Source organism: Miniopterus schreibersii (assembly GCF_964146895.1).
Source record: "Miniopterus schreibersii genome assembly, chromosome: 1".
Lineage (NCBI taxonomy): Eukaryota > Metazoa > Chordata > Mammalia > Chiroptera > Miniopteridae > Miniopterus > Miniopterus schreibersii.
Window position 1 is genome coordinate 1,397,350 of NC_138101.1, and position 21,529 is coordinate 1,418,878.

A 21,529-nucleotide genomic window follows, 5' to 3' on the forward strand; every position below is an offset into this window, starting at 1 on the left:
CCGTCTATCTGCCGATGGGCACTTGGGTTGCGCCCACCTTTGGCTGTTGTGGACGGTGCTGTGTTCATGGGCACAACACCTCTGGAGACCCTGTTTTCATGCTGTTTTGATATCCTGGGGAAAGGTACCGCTCTGAACCCAGGGAAAGGAGACTGGGGCGGAGTGGGGGTGGTACTTTGACTGCTGTCTCATGACTTTGTGCTTTCATTTTTTAAAATAAGCGTTAGGTTTTGCTCACAGTTGGTAAGTTGTGAAATCACTAATTGTCATATCTTTTGTTTGTGCTGTAAAGAGCTCGGCACCCCCTTTACCACAGATGCCTCACCATATGGTGAGAAGGTGCAGGTTGCAACTGAAGGAAAGCCCCTCCAAAGACGTCTTCAAGGAATGCACCAGGTAAGGGGGTGGCGCCCACCCTGCCCCTCAGCTGTGGCTCGCCCTGAGGCGGGGCCTGCAGGAGATTCTCTGCATGAAACAAGTTCTTATCAGAGTTCTTTCCAAATTAAAACATGGGCAGATGGAGAGTGATCCTGACACAGACATAGGTGACACACTGGGGCAGGTCACATCGCGAGCCAGGATACTCATGCTCTGCTGGCTCCTGGCCCTCTCTGCTCAGCCTTCCAAAATGAAAAGATTCCCATGAACTTTTTTTTTTCCAGTTGATTTTAGGGTGGGGGGTGGAGATTGATGTGAGAGAGAAACATTGATCAGTTGCGTCCTCCATGCTCCCTGACTGGGAATTGAACCCGTGACCTTTGAGTGTACAGGATGATACTCCAACTGACTGAGCCACACTGGCCAGGGCCCTTAAAATGTTTTTTTAGTCTTAGGCACTCAGCAGGGTCATGTTCTCTCAGAACTCTAGGAGAGTGTCCTTCCCACCTCGTGCAGCTTGTGGTGCTGGCTGGCAGTCCTCGTGTTCCTGGCTTGCAGCTGCAGCGTCTCAGTCTCTGCATCTGCGCCGCATGGCTGTCTTCTCTGTGCGCCTCTGTGTTCTCCTCCTACAGGGAAGCAGTGCTATTGGAGTAGGGCCCATATGACCTCATCTTAACTAATTACATTTGCATCGACCCTCTTTTAGTGAAGGACACATACCTGGGTTGCAGCCTCGATCCCCAGCCCTGGTTGGGGTGTGTGCGGGAGGCAACCTAATCGATGTGTCTCTCTCACACCAATGTCTCTCTTCCCCCCCCCCTTCCACTCTCTGAAAAACAATGGGGAAAAAATATCCTTGGGTGCAGATTAAAAAAATAAAAAAAAGCACATACGTCTTACTATTGTTGTAAATACAGTTTTGTTATCAAACTCCTCTGAAAAGGTCTGGGGACTTGTAGGGTCCCTCAGAATGTGTTTGCCCCAGCACAGTGCTTCAGTAAACTCAGTAGATAAGGACAGGCTGCATTCTGTCTCTTAGCTACTCCCAGTAAGAATTTTATTCTATAATAAAGTTATAATTAAAACTAAGAGGCACGGCCAGTAGCATAAAATGTGGAGAAATGTGTAGCTTAAAATAATTCATTGAGTGCCTTATTTTCAGTGTTAAAAAAGATGGTGTCACAGACTAACATTTTCTGCCTTGTGCCTGTGATCAGTTAGACATTCACTCTGTTCTGTTTACAAGATGTCTACATTCCCTCCTAAAATACACAGGCCTATGCACATGTGCGCACACACACACTTTGAATATATTTCAGCTATTGTCTTTTTACTGGTACATTGTTTTTATCAAGTATTTATTTCTCTCATGTCCGTATACATAAAAAGAACCTCTTATTTTGGGAGGGCAGACTGATTTCATTTCTTTTGAACTCCGCCTCTGTTCTCTGGCAGCACTAGCAGCTGTTGTGGAATCCTGTAATCGGGAGGTGCAGTGTGTGGAGCAGTGTGTGTGATGGACTTTCCCGTGCCCAGGGTTCATCAGTGCACTAACACAGTTGTTTTCCTGCTGCAGGGAAACACAGGTGTATAACTCCTGCACTCTTTTTCTAGAGCTGTCCATAGCTATTTAAGTGGAAAACCGTTTGCAGAATACCAGGAAAGCCCATACTTTTCTCGGTTTTTACAGTGGAAGTGGCTGGAAAGGTATGTTCTAACTTGCATTCAGTGAAAACAAGTAGTAACTTCTCACAGTCACCCTGATTGACATATACTTTTCCATCTGTCAAAATACTACTGGAAATCTTGGTTCGTATATAGTATTTTTGTACATAAATTATTTAATGTGTGCTGTTAGTTCCTTACCATTCAGTGGACTCTCTCTTGTTTTTTTAAAATGGTAGTCAGCCCTGTTGGTGCTGTAGTTAGAAAATAAGACATGTCCCAGGGTCACAGAAGTACAATCCATTGGGTCTCAGGCTGTGCCAGCCTCCTGTGAGCTTGTGGCCTCAGGCAAGGGACTTACCTTCCTGAGCTTCAGGTCCTTGCTCCGTAAGTGGAGGTACTTGTGATCCCTGCCACTGGACCGCCGGGGTCACCTGAGAAGCACGTGTGACCTACTTAGCATTCCTAGTCCTTGTGTACAGAGTACATGCTCATAAAGTGTTAGCTGCTTCTGCTCTTGTTACTATTGCAATTATTGACTGACCACATTTCCAGTTCTAGTTCACACGTTTTTGAGGCATCTGTTTTTCAAAGCGCACTGTAGATATGGCCTTTTCCTTAGCAGCTTTCTGACAGGCCCAAGGGGGATGCCTGAGAAGATGCAAATAATACACAGTGTGGGCTGGTCGCAGACTAGTCTTTTGTTAGTAAAGATAACCAGACTGTTCTGCGTCTATCATCAGTTTTCAATAAAAATGTTCCCTGTGCTTCCTGTCCTGGGCACTCCTCTTGACCAGTGGGGTCCATAAATAAGCCTAGAACAAGAGCTGAGTAGGCTTTTCTGCTTTAAAATAACAATGTGATGTGAGACCTGAAACTTTTCTTTTTTTATTACTTAGGCGACCAGTAACAAAGAAAACATTTAGATATTACAGAGTTCTAGGAAAAGGTGGGTTTGGAGAGGTGAGTAAATATGTGACTGAGGGGCATACTAGACAGAGGGGTGTTTGAGAGGCACAATCTTCAGGTCGTGCATCAACTTAACCAGGGCATTTATTTCCTTACCGTGTGTTTGGACAATCGTTTTAGCCAATCATGAGCAATAAGACTGAACTTTCAGCAAAAGGTACTCTGCTAAAAGCTTTTAAAAAATTAGGAAATTCAGGGGGGGAAAAATCATCTTTGTTTTTATCTTTCACATCATAAAGAAGTTCTTTTCCCATGTCCAGCGTTTAAGCTCAATCTGTCCTGATTGAAAAGACTGTTCAGATTCTTTTTTTAATTTATTTTAATTTATTGATTTTTTTTTTTAGAGAGAGAGAAGAAGGGGGACAGAGAGAAACACTGATTTGGTTCCATTTATTTATGCATCATTGGTTGATTCTTGTATGTGTCCTGACCAGGAATCCAACCGGCAACCTTTTGGTGCACAGGACGACAGCCAACCAACTGAGCCACACCGGCCAGGGCAATTCTTTTAGGATATTTTGCATAATCCAACCAAGTGCTTAATAGATGTTTCTGTGGGAAATACATCCTGTGTGCGACCACCTCCCAGAGCAGCAAAGGGATTTCTCTCTTCGGTTCCTGCTGTCCATCCTTCCATGATCGCCAGCGCAAAGCTCAGATTTCTATCAAAGGACAGAGGAACAGGAATTTCAAACACGGGTCCTGTATTTACAAAAGAATGAAGTTACTCTTATAGCCACATATAATGTTTTTTATTGATTTCAGAGAGAGGAAGGGAGAGAGGGAAAGATCAGTAATGAGAGAGAGTCATTGATGGGCTGCCTCCTGTATGTCCCCGACTGGGGTTCGAGCCTGCAACCCGGGCATGTGCCCTGACTGGGAATTGAACCCCGATCGCCTGGATCCTAGGTCGATGCTCAACCGCTGAGCCACTCCAGCCAGGTGCCACATAAAGTTTTAAAAGTGGATTTAGTAGGAACCTGTTAGCAGTGTTAACTTGTGAAAGGCTTGGTGTGTTTGTGATCTGTAACAGATTTACTTATGTTTCCAAACAAATGATGGAATGAGCACTGTGATTTTGACAGACTTGTTCTGGATGTGCTGTCCACCGTGGCAGCCCAGAGGGCAATGGACAGCCCCTTTCTGTCCTGAATGTCTGCTAAGGACCCTGGACCCTGGTGTACACAGCTTCTGGCCCTTCAGATCCAGACCTCCTTGGGCATTTCATTTTCCCACATGGTAGCACCTCTGCCAGCAGCTTTGAAAGGGCGCACGTTTTGTCAGCAGCAATGCTCTCATCTGTGCTCTGAGCCCTCCAACATGGACTAGTGGGTCCTGAGGCCAGCGCGGTGCAAAGGGAACTGGGCAGGCATCTCTGCTGGCAGGGCTCAGGGCAGCAGAGTGTAGCTGAAAGAGTGCACACTAAGAGTGGGGCGGACCCAGGGTCAAGTTCCCGCCCCACCACCTGCGGGGAGGAGCAGGTGTCCGGCTCTAGGCAAAGACACGTGCAAGGGTGATGCGCCCACTTCATGGTGGGAAATGATGGAATACATCTTGGAACAGTCACATATTGGGAGAGCATTTAATGATGAGAAAACAGGCACACTGTAAGATGAAAAAGGGAGGGGTAAATGCTGTCTGCTCTATAATACAGGCCCAGTCTTCCCTAAAAGCCAGGGCTCGGGGGGCAGGCATACATTCCTGCATTTGCATGTACGGAGGGACGAGAGGCTGCCCCGCAAAATATTAATGGTTGTGTTGGGATTTTAGGTGAGTTTTTTAATCGTCCTTATGAATACTTTAAATATTTTACACAGTAAACTTTATATCTTATCATAAGGAGAATTTTATTGATAGGTAAAATTATGTCATGTTTTATATTTGCTTTTAAAGTACTCCTTGTGTGGTGTGTGCATGTGTATGTGTGTGGTTGTGCAGTAGATGTGTATGGGATGTGCTGGGTTGCATGTGTATGTGTGTGTGCGCGTGTGCATGTGTGTGGTTGTGTAGTAGGTATGTATGGGATGTGCTGGGTTGCATGTGTATGTGTGTGTGTGTGTGCGTGTGTGTGGTTGTGCAGTAGGTGCATATGGAATGGGGTTTGTATGTGCGTGTGTGTGTGAGAAAGAGAGACGTGGCTGGGAGTCAGCCATATGTTGATAGTCCAGAGCCTGGAGACGGGTACCTGGGGGCGTAGTGTGCCATTCTTTCTGCTTTTGTATGTTTGAAAATTTTTGTAATATAAACTTAAGTAATATGTAAATATTACTTTAAAACTAAGTAGAATAAATGTATGAAAGTCCATGACTTCTGGAAATATATGTTCTTATATTCTTGACCTTTTAAAAAATTAAGAATCTATTTAGTTTCTAAGACTTCTGCTCTTGTACAAAAAGGAGGAAGGCATAGGGAGACATTAAATTAAATGGCTGCACTGTGATCCCACATGACCAAGTCCCATTTGTCCACTGTCTTGAGTTTGTAGAGCACGTTCTTTTGCTTGATTGCCCAGCTCCCTCTGTCGGTGAGGAAGCCGGGGGCAGGAATGAGCCAAGCCATAAACTAATAAACATCCGATGGCAGCAGTCTCGGCTGCTGCTCCTTACAGGGGGGTTGCCACAGAAGGCAGTTTTCTGAACAGCCTAGGAAATGCTAGGTCTGTAAGCCTTTGTTTTTCTCTTTAAAACTAGGTTTGCGCCTGTCAAGTGAGAGCTACAGGGAAAATGTATGCCTGTAAAAAGCTAGAGAAAAAGAGAATTAAAAGGAGGAATGGTGAAGCCTTGGCACTAAACGAGAAGAGAATCCTAGAAAAACTACAGAGTCGATTTGTAGTGAGTACCTCCTTCCTGCCCTGTGGACCCTACAGAAAGTGCCCAGTAGATCTGTAGCGAGTACCTCCTCCTGGCCCGCTGTGGATCCGTGCTAAGTAGCACTTTGCCCAGCCACCTGCCTCTGAGCTGCCCTTCCTTCCAGCCATGGGAATTGCTTGATGCATTTCTTGGTTTAGAGTGTGTGGTTTTGCTGTCTTGTGCTATTAACAGGCACAGGTGCCAGGAACAGCTTTGTTTTAGTAACAGCCCTCTTTTTTCTTACTCAATTCTTACTGGACACACACATAAGACAGTGGCGATCCTGCTTGGAACTTGTGATTTGTTACAATCCTGTTGCTTCCTCCATGGCCTGGTCTGGCAGTTACTCTTCCCACCTGTGAGCTTGTGTTGCTGGCCAGGTACCTCCCGCACCCCCTCCCTGGTGGCAGCCAGCAGATCCTGTCCCTGACTGACATGCTTGAAGACACTTCTCTAGCCGCCGCCTCACATGGGCCTCAGTCTGTTTCCGTCTCTGCCCTTTTCTGACACCTGGCACGGTTACTGCTTGGCCCTCAACGAGCACGTCCCAATTGTATGGAGCCTCCAGTTCCACCTTTCCAGGATCTGTCCAGGCCCAGGCTGAGCAGTCAGTGGTGTGGTTTTCATCCCCTCCCCGGCTGCCTGTCTCCTGAGTGCACGTTTCCTGCAGCACCTCCTGCAGTATGCGGGTCTGGTTGAAGGAAGAGTGGCAGGTTTTGTAAGATGCGTCGTGGTGTTAGAGTCGTAGATTTCTCAGTGCGAGGTCAGCTGCTTTGTGCTGGGGACAGCGTTCCCAACAGTGGACGGACACCGTGTAAATTTAACAGCAGAACTTTGTGCGTCTGATGTGTCAGTCTGATGTGTGTTACATGGAAATCTTTAATGAAACGGGCTCATTGTGGAGTTGCTTGGAACTTACTTGTGTAACTATCTTGAAACATAGAAACCCATGCTCTAGCTTACCAGAAGGGATGTAAGTAGCAGTTACAGTTTATTCTATTTAAATAAACGCTTTGGTTTCTGCCTTCTCGGCTGCTTCCAAGGAACCAAGCAGTATTCTTCGTCCTTGGTTCTCTTCTCCCCTGCGTATGGCTGACACGTGGGTCCCAGCCTGTCCCTGTCATGTCCATCTCCTGCCCCCACCGCCACCCTGGCCACAGCTGATGGTGTGTGTAGACCGGCCAAGACTTTCTGGGTAACTGACTGGAAGGTAGTTAAGTTATTACATGTGACACTAGCTACAAACAGTTAGAAAATGAAAGTTTCTAATAGATACCATTTACAACAGCATGAAGAAACATCGAAATCTAGGCAAAAATGGAAAATATGCTGCCCTGGCCGGTGTGCTCAATGGTTAGTGTCAGCCCACATACCGAAGGGTCGTGGGTTCGCTTTCTATTCAAGGGCATGTACCTGGGCTGCAGGTTCACTTCCCACTGGGTCTCATGTGGGAGGCAACCAATCCATGCCCCCCCCCCCCCAATGGAATTAACAAAAAATGCAAGACTTCTCCAGTGAGACCTATAAAATGCCAGCACCAGAAATTACAGGAGCCCTGGGCGGGTGGTTCCATTGGTTGGAACGCTCTCCCGATACGCCAAGGTTGCGGGTTCAATCCCTGGTCAAGGCACATACGAGAAGCAACCAACGAGTGTGGAAATAAGTGGGACAACAAATCAGTGTTTCTCTCTCTCAAAAATCAATTTAAAAAAGCTTCAACACTGTTGGAAAAGAGTAGAAAAGGAGATGACAGAAGACATGAATAAGGAGGGGCTCACAGTTTGAAGACCCGGTGCTGTGACGATGCCAGCTCTCCCCCAAATTGATGCGTGGAATAAGGGACGTAAGTGCAGTCCAGTCACAGCCCTCGCAGGGGGTGTGTTTTGTGAACTGACAGAAAAGGAGGTGGAATCCTTGAGCAGGCAAAAGAGGCCCCAGTGGGGAAGTGTGAGAAGTATCCGGTTTGCGCACTCAGAGCAGTGCAGGCTAACAGCACAAGAAGAGGCCCTGTGCCTGCCCATCGACTGGCCACACGTGCTGGAAGGACCTCCCCTGCACTGCTGGGGGCGGGTAGGCGGTGCAGTTAAGTGATTAACTTGGGGGCTTGGTGCGGGTGTCCTGGAGCATGGAGGGCCAGTGCTCCAGGGGAGGGTAGCTTTGGGATCGTGATCCCAGTGTCTTTGTGAAGTTTTGCCAGCTGCCCACTTGGACGTGGCAGGTTCTCTGCCTTCAGCACAGAACTGCCCCAGGGTCCTCAACAGGAAAAGGTTCCAGAAGCTCCTGTGGGGGGCAGCTCCCTGAGGCACAGAGTGGGCAGGCTTCTGTGTTTTGTCTTTGTGACGCTGCTGCCTCCAGGTGAGCCTGTGCTACACTTACGAAACCAAAGACTCCCTGTGCTTCGTGCTGACCCTTATGAATGGAGGAGACTTGAAGTTCCACATCTACAACCTGGGCAACCCCGGCTTTGAAGAGCACAGAGCGGTTTTCTACGCCGCAGAGCTGTGCTGTGGCCTGGAGGACCTTCAGAGGGAGAGGATTGTGTACAGGTAAGGACATCGCCCGCTCCCTGGGCCTGGGAGCCTATGCCTCCTGAGCCTGAGGCTCCCGCTGAGGGGTCTGGGCAGGAGGCTGGCAGGGGAGACCCTGGGGCGGGGGTGAGGGGTGGGGGTGGCAGAGGGTGTGCTTCCTAGGGGCTGGTCGCTCACATTATGGCCAATCAGAAGTGGATCTTGGTTTTCCTTTCAGTTCTCTTTCATCTCTAGTAAGCAGTTTTTGTTAAGTTTATCAAACGTGGGCAGTGCCACTCACCCATTTCCAACATTCTTAGACATTTTAACAGTCCTGCGAGGGACTGTGGACTCTGTTCCAACTAATGTCTTAAAGTTATATTTACTGTAGTATTTTTACATTTTAGAATTTAGTAAAGAAAATTAACAGAATTGGTTTAGTGTCAAGAATGTATTTAGTTTGGGGGAAACCAGCCCCCATCCATCCTGTAGGTGCTGGAGCCCCTGGGCCCTGGCGCTCTTCCTGTCACTCCCTGGGCCGTTTCACCCGCTTACCCCTGTGCTCACCTGCCCACTACCTGTGACTGCTCCCTAGTAGGCATTGCCAGCCTCACCCTTTCTCCCTAAATCCCAGGGGTCTGTGGATCCCTTGATCTCATCCCCCCATCCAGTTGGCCACCAAACTGCTCCTGAATCTTGCCCCAGTCACTTTATTTTCTGGGTTCACTGCTCAGTCCACACCTGCTTAGGTCACTTGCACTCACTCTTATGTGACCGTTCCTGCCATTGCTCATGGCACAGAGATGGCTGCTGTCATTTCCTTGGCCTGCTGAGGGATCACAGTGTTGACTCCTAAATAGCTGGGCTTTTTGTTGTGGTTTCTCCCTTTGCAGAGACTTAAAGCCGGATAATATTCTCCTCGATGATTATGGTGAGTGAGCCTTTTCCGTCCAGAGCATAGACTTTGTTAAGAGGGACATGGAGGCAGAAAGTTAATGCAGAGTAGAAACAACAGATGGGAACTGTTACGTGTTCCTTTGAACGTGTAATGTGGATAACACCGGCACTGCCCTGGATTGCGACAAGCGGCAGTTAACATTGAGTTTTAGAAGCACGTCAAGGTAAACTCTCAGTGAGAACACCTCTTTCTCCGGGCTTGCTGTTTACCCGCATCTTACTTTACTCCTCAGACGTGGGTCTCCCTGCCCTCCTGAACATTGGCATGCTGCTCTAGGTGCTGCCCTCTGTAGAGCGTGTGTCACGGGGCAGCAGCGCAGATGCCACATGGGCTCTCTCACACCAGCAGTGGGGAACCTGTGAGAGTGGGCAGGAATGGCCCCCGTGGGCTGGCTCTTGGTCCACAGCGTGGGGCCCACTCGGCTGGGCTCTCCGGGTGACAACGCACCAGGGAATGCAAGCTGTTGCCAGGCCTCTAGCTGGTGTATCAAGTACCCACATTAGTCCTTTGGGAGGGGACTTTGTCGGGGTGATTTTTGGCTGTCTGAGAAGTCTTACAGTCTAGTGGGGGGCATGAGGCAGGGCCAGCAGGACTCTGACAGAGGAGAGGGGGGTCGAAGGCGAATGTGCGGCACTTCCAATGCACAGGCTCCCTCCCACACCCCCCTCCCACACACCGGAGTGCCGCCCCTGCAGCCCTGTTTGCCTAAGGCAGCCACCCTGTGGGGAAGGTAATGCCTTCTCACTAAGGTGACGGGTCCAGGCTTTGGCAGTGTCTTGCCAAGGTCCTGTCCATAGCTTCCCTTCCTGTGGTTCATTCTTGTTTTCCCTCTTCTCACCCCAACCCCAACCCCTATGGCTTGTTCTTTGTGTTGTGCTTTGGACGAGTGAGGATTAAAATGGCTTTAAAAGGGAAGCTGTGCTCTGTGTGCACTTGGGGAGCGAGCTCCAATATCTGTTGTTAGTTGAAAAAGTAAGGCTCAGAGCCCTGTGTAGTGCGCTACCTTTTGTGTAAAAAATGGGGGAGCGGGATAGTGATTGCGATTGCATTTGCTTCTCTGCCCACGAAGAGGCACAAAGGAGCCCTGGCCATGTGGCTCGGCTGGTTGGAGCATTGTCCAGGCACATTCCCTGGTCCGGGTGGGTATGGGAGGCAGCCGGTCAATGCTTCTCTCTCTCTCTCTCTCTCTCTCCCTTCCTCTCTCTAAAATCAGTAAAAATTTATCCTCTGGTAAAAAAAAGAAACATAAAGGAAGAGCCATAGAAACTCCTGAGAGTGTGAGCAGCACAGAGGACCTCTTTCCACGGCTTGGATACCTTTTTATATACTTTTTGTATATCATTCAATCTCAGTAAACAAACAAAACCCAAACACAAAATGCTGGGATTTTGATTGGAACTGTGTTGAATCTATAGAAAACTTGTGGAAGATTGACATCTTAATACCGAATCATTTAGTTTATGAACATAGCGTATAGTTCTGTATATTTGGGCTCCGTTAATTTCTCTCAGCGTTACCATCGAATGAATGGTATTCATATTACATATTCAAAGGTCATTTATATATTCGTTTTGTAAGTAGAAGGAAACTCCATGGGGATATTTGTAGACCCTTCTCCGCATAGCCCCTCCTCTAGAACTTCACCCCAGGTCTGAGCTGAGCCATCTTTCCCAAGTTCTCGTCTGTCTTCTTAACTAACAGGGCCACCCGCCCTGCTCCTGTTCCCCTTCCTGTGCCATGGTCTGGCGCCACTCCTACGGAGGATGCCACAAAGGCCAGGGGCCCACCCACTTTCTCCTCTTGTCTCAGGAATCACGGTTCTCAGCTGCCTGGACCCAGTGTCCAACAGTGTTTTGGGCCGTACTTTAAATTACCTATGGTGGCAGGGCAAGTTTTGTATCAGTTGCTCCTTCTTGGTTGGAAGTCGAAGTTCCAGACATTCTTAACATAAACGCAACACTGCTATTGTATCCAAAAGTATTTAACGATTCCTTAACATCACCTAGTATCCCAGGCTTCAAATCTCAGTTGCATCCTAAGTGTTGAGATGTGTATTGAATATTCAGTAATCCCCACATGACATTTGGTTGATACCTTGTTGAGCCTTTTTAAACTTCCATAGGCTCCTCCTCCCTGCTTCTCTTTGTTATTTGTTTGTGAAACCAAGTATTATGGGCAGAATTGTATCCCTCCAAAATTCCTGTGGTGAAGCCCTGGCCCACAGCACCTCAGAATGTGACTTGTATTTGGAGATGGGGTCTTTAAAATTAAGGTAAAATGTGGTCATTAGGGTGGGCCCTGGTCCAGTCTGACTATGTCCTATAAGAAGAGATGAGGTGGGACACAGACACACACAGAGGGAAGGTGATGTGAGGACCCAGGGCGCAGGGAGAGGGCTGTAGTCTACATGCCAAGGAGAGAGGCCAACCCTTCCAACACCTCAATCTTGGACTTCCCGCCCCCCGGACTGTGAGGAAGTAAAGTTCAGCTGTTTAAGACCCCAGTCTGGGGCACTGTGTTACAGTGGCCCTGGCAGGCTATGCACAGACATTTGTGCAGTAGAATTTCCATGCTGTGGATTTGGCTGGATATAAAGTGTTCCCTGCCCCTCTTGCGTTTCATGTATGCCAGTAGTTAGGCCTGCAGGCTGGAGTAGGTCCGGGTTTGATTGCGGGTAAGCGGACGTCGTGTGTACTTCCTGCTGTATAGCATCAGCAGGCAGGTGGTGGTGGTGAGTGTCTCTCTTTTTAAGGTGCTCAGACGGATCAGTGGTTTCGGTGTTGTCGGCCTGCTCCGTCCATTGTTCAGTTCCCGCCAGCCTTTCCCTTAATGGCTTGATGGTCAGTGTCAAGACGTCATTTCACTGGGACTGTCCAGTGACGACATTCTAATTCTGTCATTCCTTCTGTACTTACTTGTTGGGATTCATCTGTGAAAAAGAACTTTGCTTCATCAACATTTGTTTACCTGTTTGTTCAGGAAAATCGGGTGACACACCCGGCTGCTACGCCGCACGGCGGCAGTTCTCTGTCATTCTCCAAGACGACAGAGATGTGCGTTTTCCTGTTTGCCGTCATCATGAGCTGATGGGTTTTGACACTTTGATACGTTTCAGTCATTGGAGTCATTCTTTTTGATCAGATCGTCCCCCAGCCAGCGAGTGTCCGGGAGACTTTAGCACCTTCCCTGTTCTCTGCCATGGTAACGTCCAGGATTCCCGTGCGCGTGTGCTGACTGCGGCCTGGGTCCACCTCTCTCCAGGGCTGTCTTCTGCGTGGTCGGCATCGTGAGGCTGTGTGGGCATCAAGGTGCCGCCGCCTCTGTGTGGGTCGTTCTTCCTAGGCCTTCTCAGTGGGCAGAGAAAATGTGTGTTTTTCTTTTTTTAAAATATATCTTTATTGATCTCAGAGAGAGGAAAGGAGAGGGAGAGAGAGAGATAGAAACATCAATGTTGAGAGAGTCATTGATCGGCTGCAGCCCACAACCCGGGCATGTGCCCTGACTGGGAATCGAACCCTGATCGCCTGGATCCTAGGTCGATGCTCAACCGCTGAGCCACTGAGCCACGCCCGGCTGGGCACTTTTTTTTTTTTTAAAGAAAATACTCATCATGGGTTCATATTGATATTCCCAGTTCTTTCTTTACTTCTTCATTTTGTGTTGCTCTCCTAATGCTGAAAATACTAGTTTCTAATGAGATGAACATACTTACAACGTTTTTCTTCACTTTGCTTTTTTAGAATATAGCAGAGATCATGCTCCAGCACTCAGAGGAGATCTCCCAGACCCCTCAGCTGGCGGGAGGGGGTGGGCAGTCCCGTCCCTGCCGTCTAGCTCTGTGCAGCGCGCAGCCTGGGGCACGCGACACACTTGTTTTCCTCGTGCATCCCTGGGGCACGTTACTAGAAGTGGGCTGTTAGGCCAAAGTCTAGATTACGTGCAGTTCTGCCAGATCCCTGTGGAGGGTATTGTGCTGGTATTTTGTTTGTTTGTAAAATATGTTTTTATTGATTTTATTTTATTATTTTTTTAATTGTCACCCGAGGGTGTTTTTTCCATTGATTTTTTGAGAGAGAGTGGAGGGGAGGAAATAGGGGAAAAGACAGAGAGAAACATCGATTGATTGTCTCCCACATGTTTCCCAGATGTGGCTGGGGATTGACCCTGCAAACGAGGTACATGCCCTTGACCAGGAATCAAACCCGGGACCGTTTGGTCTGTGGGCTGATGCTTTAACCACTGAGCCAGTCTGGCCAGAGCTGTTTTTATTGAATTTAGAGAGAGAGGAAGGGATAGGGGGAGAGAGAGAAGCATCAATCAGCTGCCTCCTGCACGCCCCGTACTGGGAATGGAGCCCACAACTCAGGCATGTGCCCTGACTGGGAATCGAACCAGCGACCCCTTGGTGCATGGGATGGGCGCTCAACCAGCTGAGCCACACTGGCCAGGGCTGTTGTGCTGGTTTGTATCCGCACCAGCAGGGGTGAGTGTGCTGCTTCCCCACACACGGCCTACAAACCATGTTCTCAGACTTCCAGTTTTTGTCAGTTTGTCAGTAGGTTTACTGTTCACTTCTCAGTTTTAAAAAATCACTTTCTAAAAGGAAAATGAGATGGGAACTAAAAATTTTACAACGTCTGTTTGCTCTACTTAAACATACAACACATAAAACTGCACTGTTGAGGGAACCCTTCTCTGCAGGAGGAGGAAACCGAGGCGCTAATGTGCGGCAGCGCTGGGGCTCACACCCCAGCCGTGGCTCGAGCCCACTGTCACCCTCCCTCCCTGCTGTCTCCCGGGTCCGGCGCACCCTGGGCATGGCAGGATTTGTGGTGCAGTGCGGCCTAGGTCCAAGGTCCACGTTCCTGTCTCAAGCACTATGTAGACTGGTTGAAACTATTTCAGTGCCTTGGAGGCTTATCCACTGGCTGTCTGTGGTTCAAGGGCTCCCTGATCAGTAGCCAGGCATGTCTTATTTCCTGCCATTAGTGGGACTGAAGGCACTGGGTAATATTTTATAGCAAATGTGGGAAAGGTCAGTGTAGCCTTAGGTTTCAGTGTTTCCAAGTGTAGATTGCTGTAGTCTCCCTCCATGTTTTAGATGGTATCCCTGTGTCACACTGTTGTTTAAGTGTCAGCATGACCCCCCTATGATCTGTGTAATGTGTTTGAACACATGTAGGACACATCCGGATTTCAGATCTTGGTTTAGCCATGGAGATTCCGAAAGGGCAGATGGTTCAAGGAAGAGTTGGAACAGTCGGCTACATGGGTACGTAGAAGACCCCTTCAGCGAGCCTTGCACTTTCTGTCTAGGTGCCCAAGTCCTCAGGACACAGAGACATTCAGCACACCTAGAGTCAGTTTCATCTGAGGCACAGGTGGTGTTTGAAGTTGTGCCGACCGCATGGGAGCGTGGAGGAGTCCTCCCATCCGCTCCTCTCCTAGGTGGGACTGAGGCCCAGAGATGTCTCGGGCTCCGTGAAGGCAGGGTCGGGACCCGGCAGCCTGTCTCACTCTGCTGCTGCCACCCTCAGTGCATGCTGGCCTCACAGACCCTGTGAAACTGTCCTCTGGTTATTCTAAAGCTGGGTGAACAGGGGCCCAGCCTTGGGTCAGCTCCAGAGGAGTAACCTCAGAACTGTGGTTGGGGCGCCAGCCTGAGGTCAGGGTGGCTTTTGACATGAAGGAGGGACCCTGAAGGCCTCTGCAGAGCCCCGTGGTAACTCCCCACAGCCCACTGCTTCCGCCGTCACCTGCTGCTGGGGGCCTGACGATGCTGGCAATCGATGGCCATTGCCCAGGGCTCCTGTGGCCATGGCTCTGTGTGTTTAGCGGGAGCACCCTTCCAGCAGTTACTCTGTGGGGATTCATCTCATGCCCTGTGAATAGTGTACAGTTTCTAGTGACAGCTGTATTGAAATGTAATTCATGTACCATGGAGCCCATTAATCCGAGTGTACAGCTCAGAGGACCTTGGTAGAGTCACAGCCTTGTGCATCTACCACCACCACCTAATTTCAGAACAGTTTTGTCACCTCAGAAAGAAGCCCCGTGCCCATCGACAGTTGCTCCCTGATGGTCACCTCCCATCCCAGCCCTGCAACCACGGATCCACTTTCTGTCCCTGTGCACTTGGCGAGTTTGCCTGTTTCATGGAAATACAGTCATACACTAGTCAGCCTTTTATTCCTGGTTCTTTCGCTTAACGTGTTTCTAGGTTCATCCATGTTGTGACAAATGTTAAATTTATAGTGTGTTATTTTGAATTAATTACAAGAAAATTTAAAACTAAAATTTGATTTAAATTTCCTGTATTTGTTATGTAGCTCCTGAAGTTATCAATAATGAGAACTATACCTTTAGTCCTGACTGGTGGGGACTTGGCTGTGTGATATATGAAATGATTCAGGGACATTCTCCATTCAGAAAATTCAAAGAGAAAGTCAAACGGGAGGAGGTGGAGCGGCGCGTGAAGGAGGACCCTGAGGAGTATTCCAAGAAGTTCTCGGAGGACGCCAAGTCCATCTGCAGGATGGTGGGTCGGGCTCCAGACAGGTGGGGAGTTGAGCTTCTCACTCTGCCCTTCTCACTGGCGGTGGGACCTCCAGCAGCCTCTGTCCCTGTTTGGTGGCAGCAAGGCCCTTGGGCTCTGTAGAGGCCGCCAGACAGGCAGTAGGAAACGTTCCCGAGGTCATCTGGGAAAATGACGTAATTGGGTTTCTGATGAAGCAGAGCAGAGTGGAGTCGAGTTCATTGATTGCGTCTCAAAGATGCTGCCGAGGGGAGAGCAAGCCAAAGGCATTCTGCTCTTCTCAATACAGCTGAGCCTCGTGTCGCTGACCAGTTTCATATGAAACTGAACATAAAGCAGAACCTTCACCTACTTTGAAGCAGTGAGGTTTTCCTCGCTCGTGTTTCCTTTCCCTGTAGCTGGCTGCCAGGGACTCATCCTGGCAACACCCTGACTCCAGCTGCTGTGCGCCTGCCTCTTTCCAGCATGTCAGGGCCCTGCTGGGCTGCGTGTTACAGCAGGAGACGAGCCCCCCGAGGCGCAGTCAGCTTTGCCCCCATGTGCTCTCGGGCTGGATGGGTGCCCCTTTCATTCACTCAGTGTCCATGGCTGCCCAGACACTAAGGGGCTGAAAGGAGTGCTCTTGGTCACTTACTGAAGCCAGTACTTAGATGTTCTGAGACATGTTTTCATTAGTGAGGATTTATGGCATCTGTGGGACTTTCCTAGGCACTGGGGCTTCAGCAGTGAGTAAAACAGACAAGAGCCCCGCCCCCTGGGGCTCATCTTACTGAAGGGGTGGGAACGGGCCGGAAGGTGTGTTCAGACTCAGACAGTGGGGGGATGGGAGAGGCATCCACTAGCCTCAGGAAGCCCTCGCAGGGTTCTGAGGGGAGTGATGTGCTGCGAAGAGACGGCGAGGATGGACAGAGAGGCCAGCCAGGGCTTTGCAGGGTTCCAGTGGGTGTGTCGGCTCAGACCAGGGTGCTGGCAGAGCTGGATGAGAAGCGCCAGATGCCTGCTGGATAGGGAAGTGGTGCCTGCAGGGTTTGATGTGGGGAAGTCCAAGTTCTGCATGGAGGGGAGAAGGGCTGGGACACTGCCCTGGCTGCTCCCGGTGAGCATGGGCGGAAAGGTGGAGCGTGGGAGAGTGGCGCAGGCACGGGGATGGTGTGGCCTGGGCAGTGAGTGCAGTGGGAGCCTGTGAACGTTACTCTGTGGCTTCTGGTTTCTGAGGTCACCAGCCGCCCAGCAGGGGGAGCTGTGGGAGGTGTGAGCTGAGGAGGAGAGGAGGTGAAGGGAGGGGAGGGGAGGCTGATCCTGGCAGCGGCAGAGGCCCACGTGGGTTTAAGTAAAGGGGGAGGTCGGAAGTCCCCATCGTGTCTCATGCTCCAGTCCCAGGAGCTACCGCCTGCTGGAGTCTTGGTTTCTCCTTGACAGTTAGAAAGACTGGGGAACAGCGAGGAGGCTGCTTGAAATGCAGCAGAGGAGGGCTTGCTGGCCGTGAAGAGTCGGGGTGTGACCCAGGGGGAGAGCCTGGTTACTGGGGGCGAGGCGTGTTGCATGCCTGACACTGGGGTATCAGTAACTCCTGGGAGTTGATAGTGGCTGGACAGTAAATTAATGCCGGTTTCCCCTTCCTTTTGTTTCCATGTACGAGTGGTGCGTGTAGGTGGCCTGTCACTGAGTGACGGGATCAGGGCCTTCCTTCCAGCTCATTCTGCTTGGGGCTGACAGTGTTGAGTCAGCTCCTCCATATTTAATAACATTCTAGCCAAGCTGCTGCTTATGGTCAGCTGACAAATATTCACTGAGTGCTTGCTCCATTCCAGTAGGGCTGCAGGGATGTAAAAATATGAATTAGAACTAGAGCCTGTCCCCAAGGAGCTCACAGGCTCGTGGCAGACCTAAAACAAACATGAAAACAACTTAGCAAGAGGCAGGTAAGCTGGAGCCAGAATGTGCTCTGGCCTTTGCCTGGGACTCCGACTTATATTCAGGTGGGTGCTGGCTGTGAGTTTAGCCAGGGGGCAGCAAACTTCTGGGAGGTGCCAGATGGTCAGTGTTACTTAGGCTTCTCTGGTCTCTGTCACGACCATTGAGCCTGCCTCCAGTGCAGGAGCAGCAGACACAGCTGAACGCTGGGCCCGCTGTGTCCCAGCAAACCTGCGTGCAGTCCGGCAGCTGGGGGCTGTGGCCCCGCTGCAGCTCCCCAGCCCCGGTCCCGGCTGTGTGTTTGAGCTCCAGGTCCCGTGTTGCTTTGAGCGCAGCCTAACCTTTTTGATTGATTATAACTGTGAGGAAGGTCTTTCTGGATTTGTGACAATTATAAATTTATGAGTAAGGAATATCTTTAAAAGAGTTATTCTCTATTAATTTTAACAATATGTAATTTCTAGAACTAGGTTTGCTAAACTTTTTGCCTCGCTGAAATCCTACCACTGTGCTTAATGAATAGATTAAGTATAAGTGGTTTCTAAGTATAAACGTAACGTAGCATTAAAGTGGTATCTCTGAAGTGCTCAACGGTTTCTATTCCTTTTTAAAAATACCCCTAATTTTTCATGGTTAAGTTTTTTTTTAACCTAAGGATTTATTTAGCAAACTATTTACTGATAGCTCAAAGGAAAACTTTAGTTTCAACTCCTTTTTGAAGCGTCACATATTCTAAATTAGTAAAATCTGAGTTACTGAAGTTTGGGCAATACTTTGAAATTTCAGGGACTCTGTTTAGATGGAGGTGCTCTTTGCCACCCTGATTTTTGGTGATTGTTATGGAGATTTTCTGAGTTTCTTTTTGACTCCATTTCTGCTTCTTACAGTTACTTACCAAGAATCCCACGGATCGCCTGGGCTGTACAGGTGATGGAGCCGCTGGCGTGAGACAGCACCCTGTGTTCAAGGACATTAACTTCCAGCGGCTGGAAGTACACATGGTAGAGCCACCATTCTGCCCTGACGTAGGTACCGTGGCCAAGGGAGTAATGCGGGTCCCAAAACAGGCAGGCCTCACACCAGTGGCTCCAGGCCACTTGGCGCAGCCAGTGGGTGCGGCTTTTGCTCAGTCCCCTGGATCTGGTTCCTCCTCCTGCCCTGCCCCCACACGGCCCCAGGCTTGTCCTCACAGGCCTTCCCAGCAGTGCTCAGGCTTCGGGCTGCTGGCCTGGTGGCCCATGTGGGCCCTCGTTGCTGGTGAAGCTGAGTCTTGTCACTGCCCTCCTCAGAAACCTCAGCAGCACTCACTGCATGACCTCCTCGGCAGTGTCCCTTTCTGATGTCATTGCTGGCACACGCTTCCCCACCGGGGTCTCAGAGGTCCTGGCTCCACATGGAAGGCCCTGGAGCCATCACCTGAGCATGTTGGTGTGCCCAAATGGGTGCTTGGCCCGGCACTGGGCACATGTCATTGCCGGGTGGGAACACAGGCATATACAGATTGAATGAGTCTGGACTCTGTCTTCAGTCTGCTGCAGGCGTCCTCTGGCAGCGTGGATGGGAGGCAGTCCTACAGGTGTGGTGAAAGCGAAGTGTCTAGCTCAGACGTGGAGTTGTGCAGTTTGGGACTTAGGTCATATCCATATATCTTACACGAGTAGCTCCTGCCCTTGTCTTGGTTCCACGTTGCATATTGACACACTGTAGTGTTGGCACAGGGAGAGCCATGCAGCCAGGTCTCCACTGAGGCGGAGCTGGCTCCAGCCTGTGCAGCTCTGCAGTGAAACAGTTACAGAAAGAGCAGAACATCAGGCAGGGACTTGAGTGGGCCACTGAGGCCGACCAACAGTCTTCTCTGAGGAAGGAAGGATCACAGTCGCTCGGTGCTGAGAGGTGCAGGGCAGAGGCTATGGGCAGTTCTGGGGGTTGTCCTGAATTTAACCAGAGGACGCGTGGTGACAGCAGTGTCTTATGGTAACGTGTCAGCACTTTTGTTTGAGTGGGGGCAGCACGGGTTCTGGGCCTTGGGCCAGGGCCCAGTCTCCACCTTGTGGTGACAGCTGCTTTCAGATAAGTTCCCACCGGTGGCATTAGGAACATGACTTTCCTGTGTGGTCATCACACTCACAGGGTGTGCATTCTCAGAGCTGCAGGGCACCCCTGGCGTTAGCTGGGTCAGCCACCGCAGCTGCTGTGCTCTCTTCCTCTCTCACTGACATGCCCTCTGCTTCCTGACCCCCGGCACCTGAGGACGGCAGTCTGGCACCTGCGCCAGAGGAGGGTCTGCCAATCAGCCTTCCTCCGGACCTTAGATGAGCTCTGGCGGGGACCATGGAGCAGGGATGGGGGCCTGCCTTCGTTCACTTAGACTAGGCGGACTCTCGACACGAAGGCAGCTGAGGTCAGAGGCAGGGGTGCAGATCCAGGGCCAAGGGCCTCCACCCTCCTCCGTGTCCCCACAAGAGCACCCGGCGCCTCTTCACCCTTGCCTGTCTGTAACCCATTGTCCACTGCAGAAAAGGGACGCATGGGGTCTCAAGAGGTGCGTGGGTGAGAAAGCTGGCTGGACAGTGTCCACAGGCCGGTGACACTGACTGTGTCCTGGGAGAGGGGGTTGGAAGTGCTTCAAATGAGGGGCTCGGCCAGGACCAGGCCTGGAGGTGTTCAGGCCTCCACCCCATGTGCATTTGTGTCCTTAGTGGTTAAGGACACCTAGTGGCCCAGTGGCCTCACGGCCGGCGCCTCCTGTTCTCCATGCACAGCCACGTGCGATTTACTGTAAGGACCTCCCGGACATCGATCAGTTCTCTACGGTGAGAGGTGTCTACCTGGAACCCACAGACCACATCTTCTACAGCCAGTTTGTTACGGGTTGTGTCCCCATCCCCTGGCAGAATGAGGTACTGTCCCCGTCAGCACGCTAGTCGGGGACAAAGAAAATGACAGGGACGTGTATGCACGTGTTACCACATATTCTTGGCTGTTTTACACACACACACCTGTGTGTGGTAGTGTGCTGAGAGGTAAAACTATTTACGGCGGCTGCCCCGGTGCCTTCCCGGTGGTGGTCAGAAGGTGGCCATTTGGGTTGGATGGGGGCTCTGGGCCCTGAGTCCTGCTTCCTAAGCAGGGGTTGGCTGGCGTCATCGGGAAGGGGAGGCCACCCTATCTGCCCACGAAGAGGTCAGGGGGCAGGGCAAGCAGGAATGGAGGTGGGGCTGGAGTGGTGCCCGAGGGCTGGCTGCCGACCTTGGTCCTGCCTTTCTGTGGATACAGATGATTGAGTCGGGATGTTTCAAGGACATCAACGAAATTGAAGACAAGAAAATGGCAATGTATCTAGAAAACAGAAGCTGCCAGCCGGTTCCCAAAGCCAAGAAAAGGCGAAGCTTATTCCGGAGGCTCCTCAGGAGAGGGGTGAGGGCGAAACCTTTCATCACTGTGGTTTGGGCTTTTTGTTGTTGTTTAATTCTCACCAAGGATACTTTTTCCCATTGCTTTTCAGAAAGAGTGGGAGGGGGAGAGAGAGACATCGATTGACTGCCTCCTGCACGCGCCCCGACTGGGGCCGGGGTTGAACCTGCATCCGATGCACGCGCCCTTGGCCGGAATCAAACCTGGGACCCTTTAGTCCTTGGGCCGACATTCTGACCACTGATCCAAACTAGCCAGGGCAGTTTGGGGCTTTTTAATGCGATGTGTTAAGAAAATATTTCACCAAGTTAGAACTTGCTTTTCCGTTTTCTTTTTTAAA

At 50.2% G+C, this 21,529-nt stretch overlaps 1 protein-coding gene across 12 annotated transcripts in view; it reads left to right on the plus strand.

The window, feature by feature from the left end:
- GRK4 (G protein-coupled receptor kinase 4) overlaps positions 1-21,529 on the plus strand; it is a 38,291-nt gene that overhangs the window by 15,296 nt on the left and 1,466 nt on the right. For 3 of the 12 annotated variants that reach the window (XM_081157789.1, XM_081157783.1, XM_081157784.1), the window contains 11 exons: positions 293-396; positions 1,993-2,085; positions 2,943-3,006; positions 5,703-5,843; positions 8,217-8,407; positions 9,262-9,299; positions 14,509-14,598; positions 15,656-15,864; positions 18,663-18,800; positions 20,538-20,675; positions 21,052-21,192. In XM_081157789.1, the coding sequence (XP_081013915.1) occupies positions 293-396; positions 1,993-2,085; positions 2,943-3,006; positions 5,703-5,843; positions 8,217-8,407; positions 9,262-9,299; positions 14,509-14,598; positions 15,656-15,864; positions 18,663-18,800; positions 20,538-20,675; positions 21,052-21,192 (1,347 nt within the window). Of the gene's footprint in view, positions 1-292; positions 397-1,992; positions 2,086-2,942; positions 3,007-5,702; positions 5,844-8,216; positions 8,408-9,261; positions 9,300-14,508; positions 14,599-15,655; positions 15,865-18,662; positions 18,805-20,537; positions 20,676-21,051; positions 21,193-21,529 lie in introns of all 12 variants that reach the window. The other 9 variants (XM_081157793.1, XM_081157785.1, XR_014000237.1 and 6 more) reach the window with 8 other exon arrangements.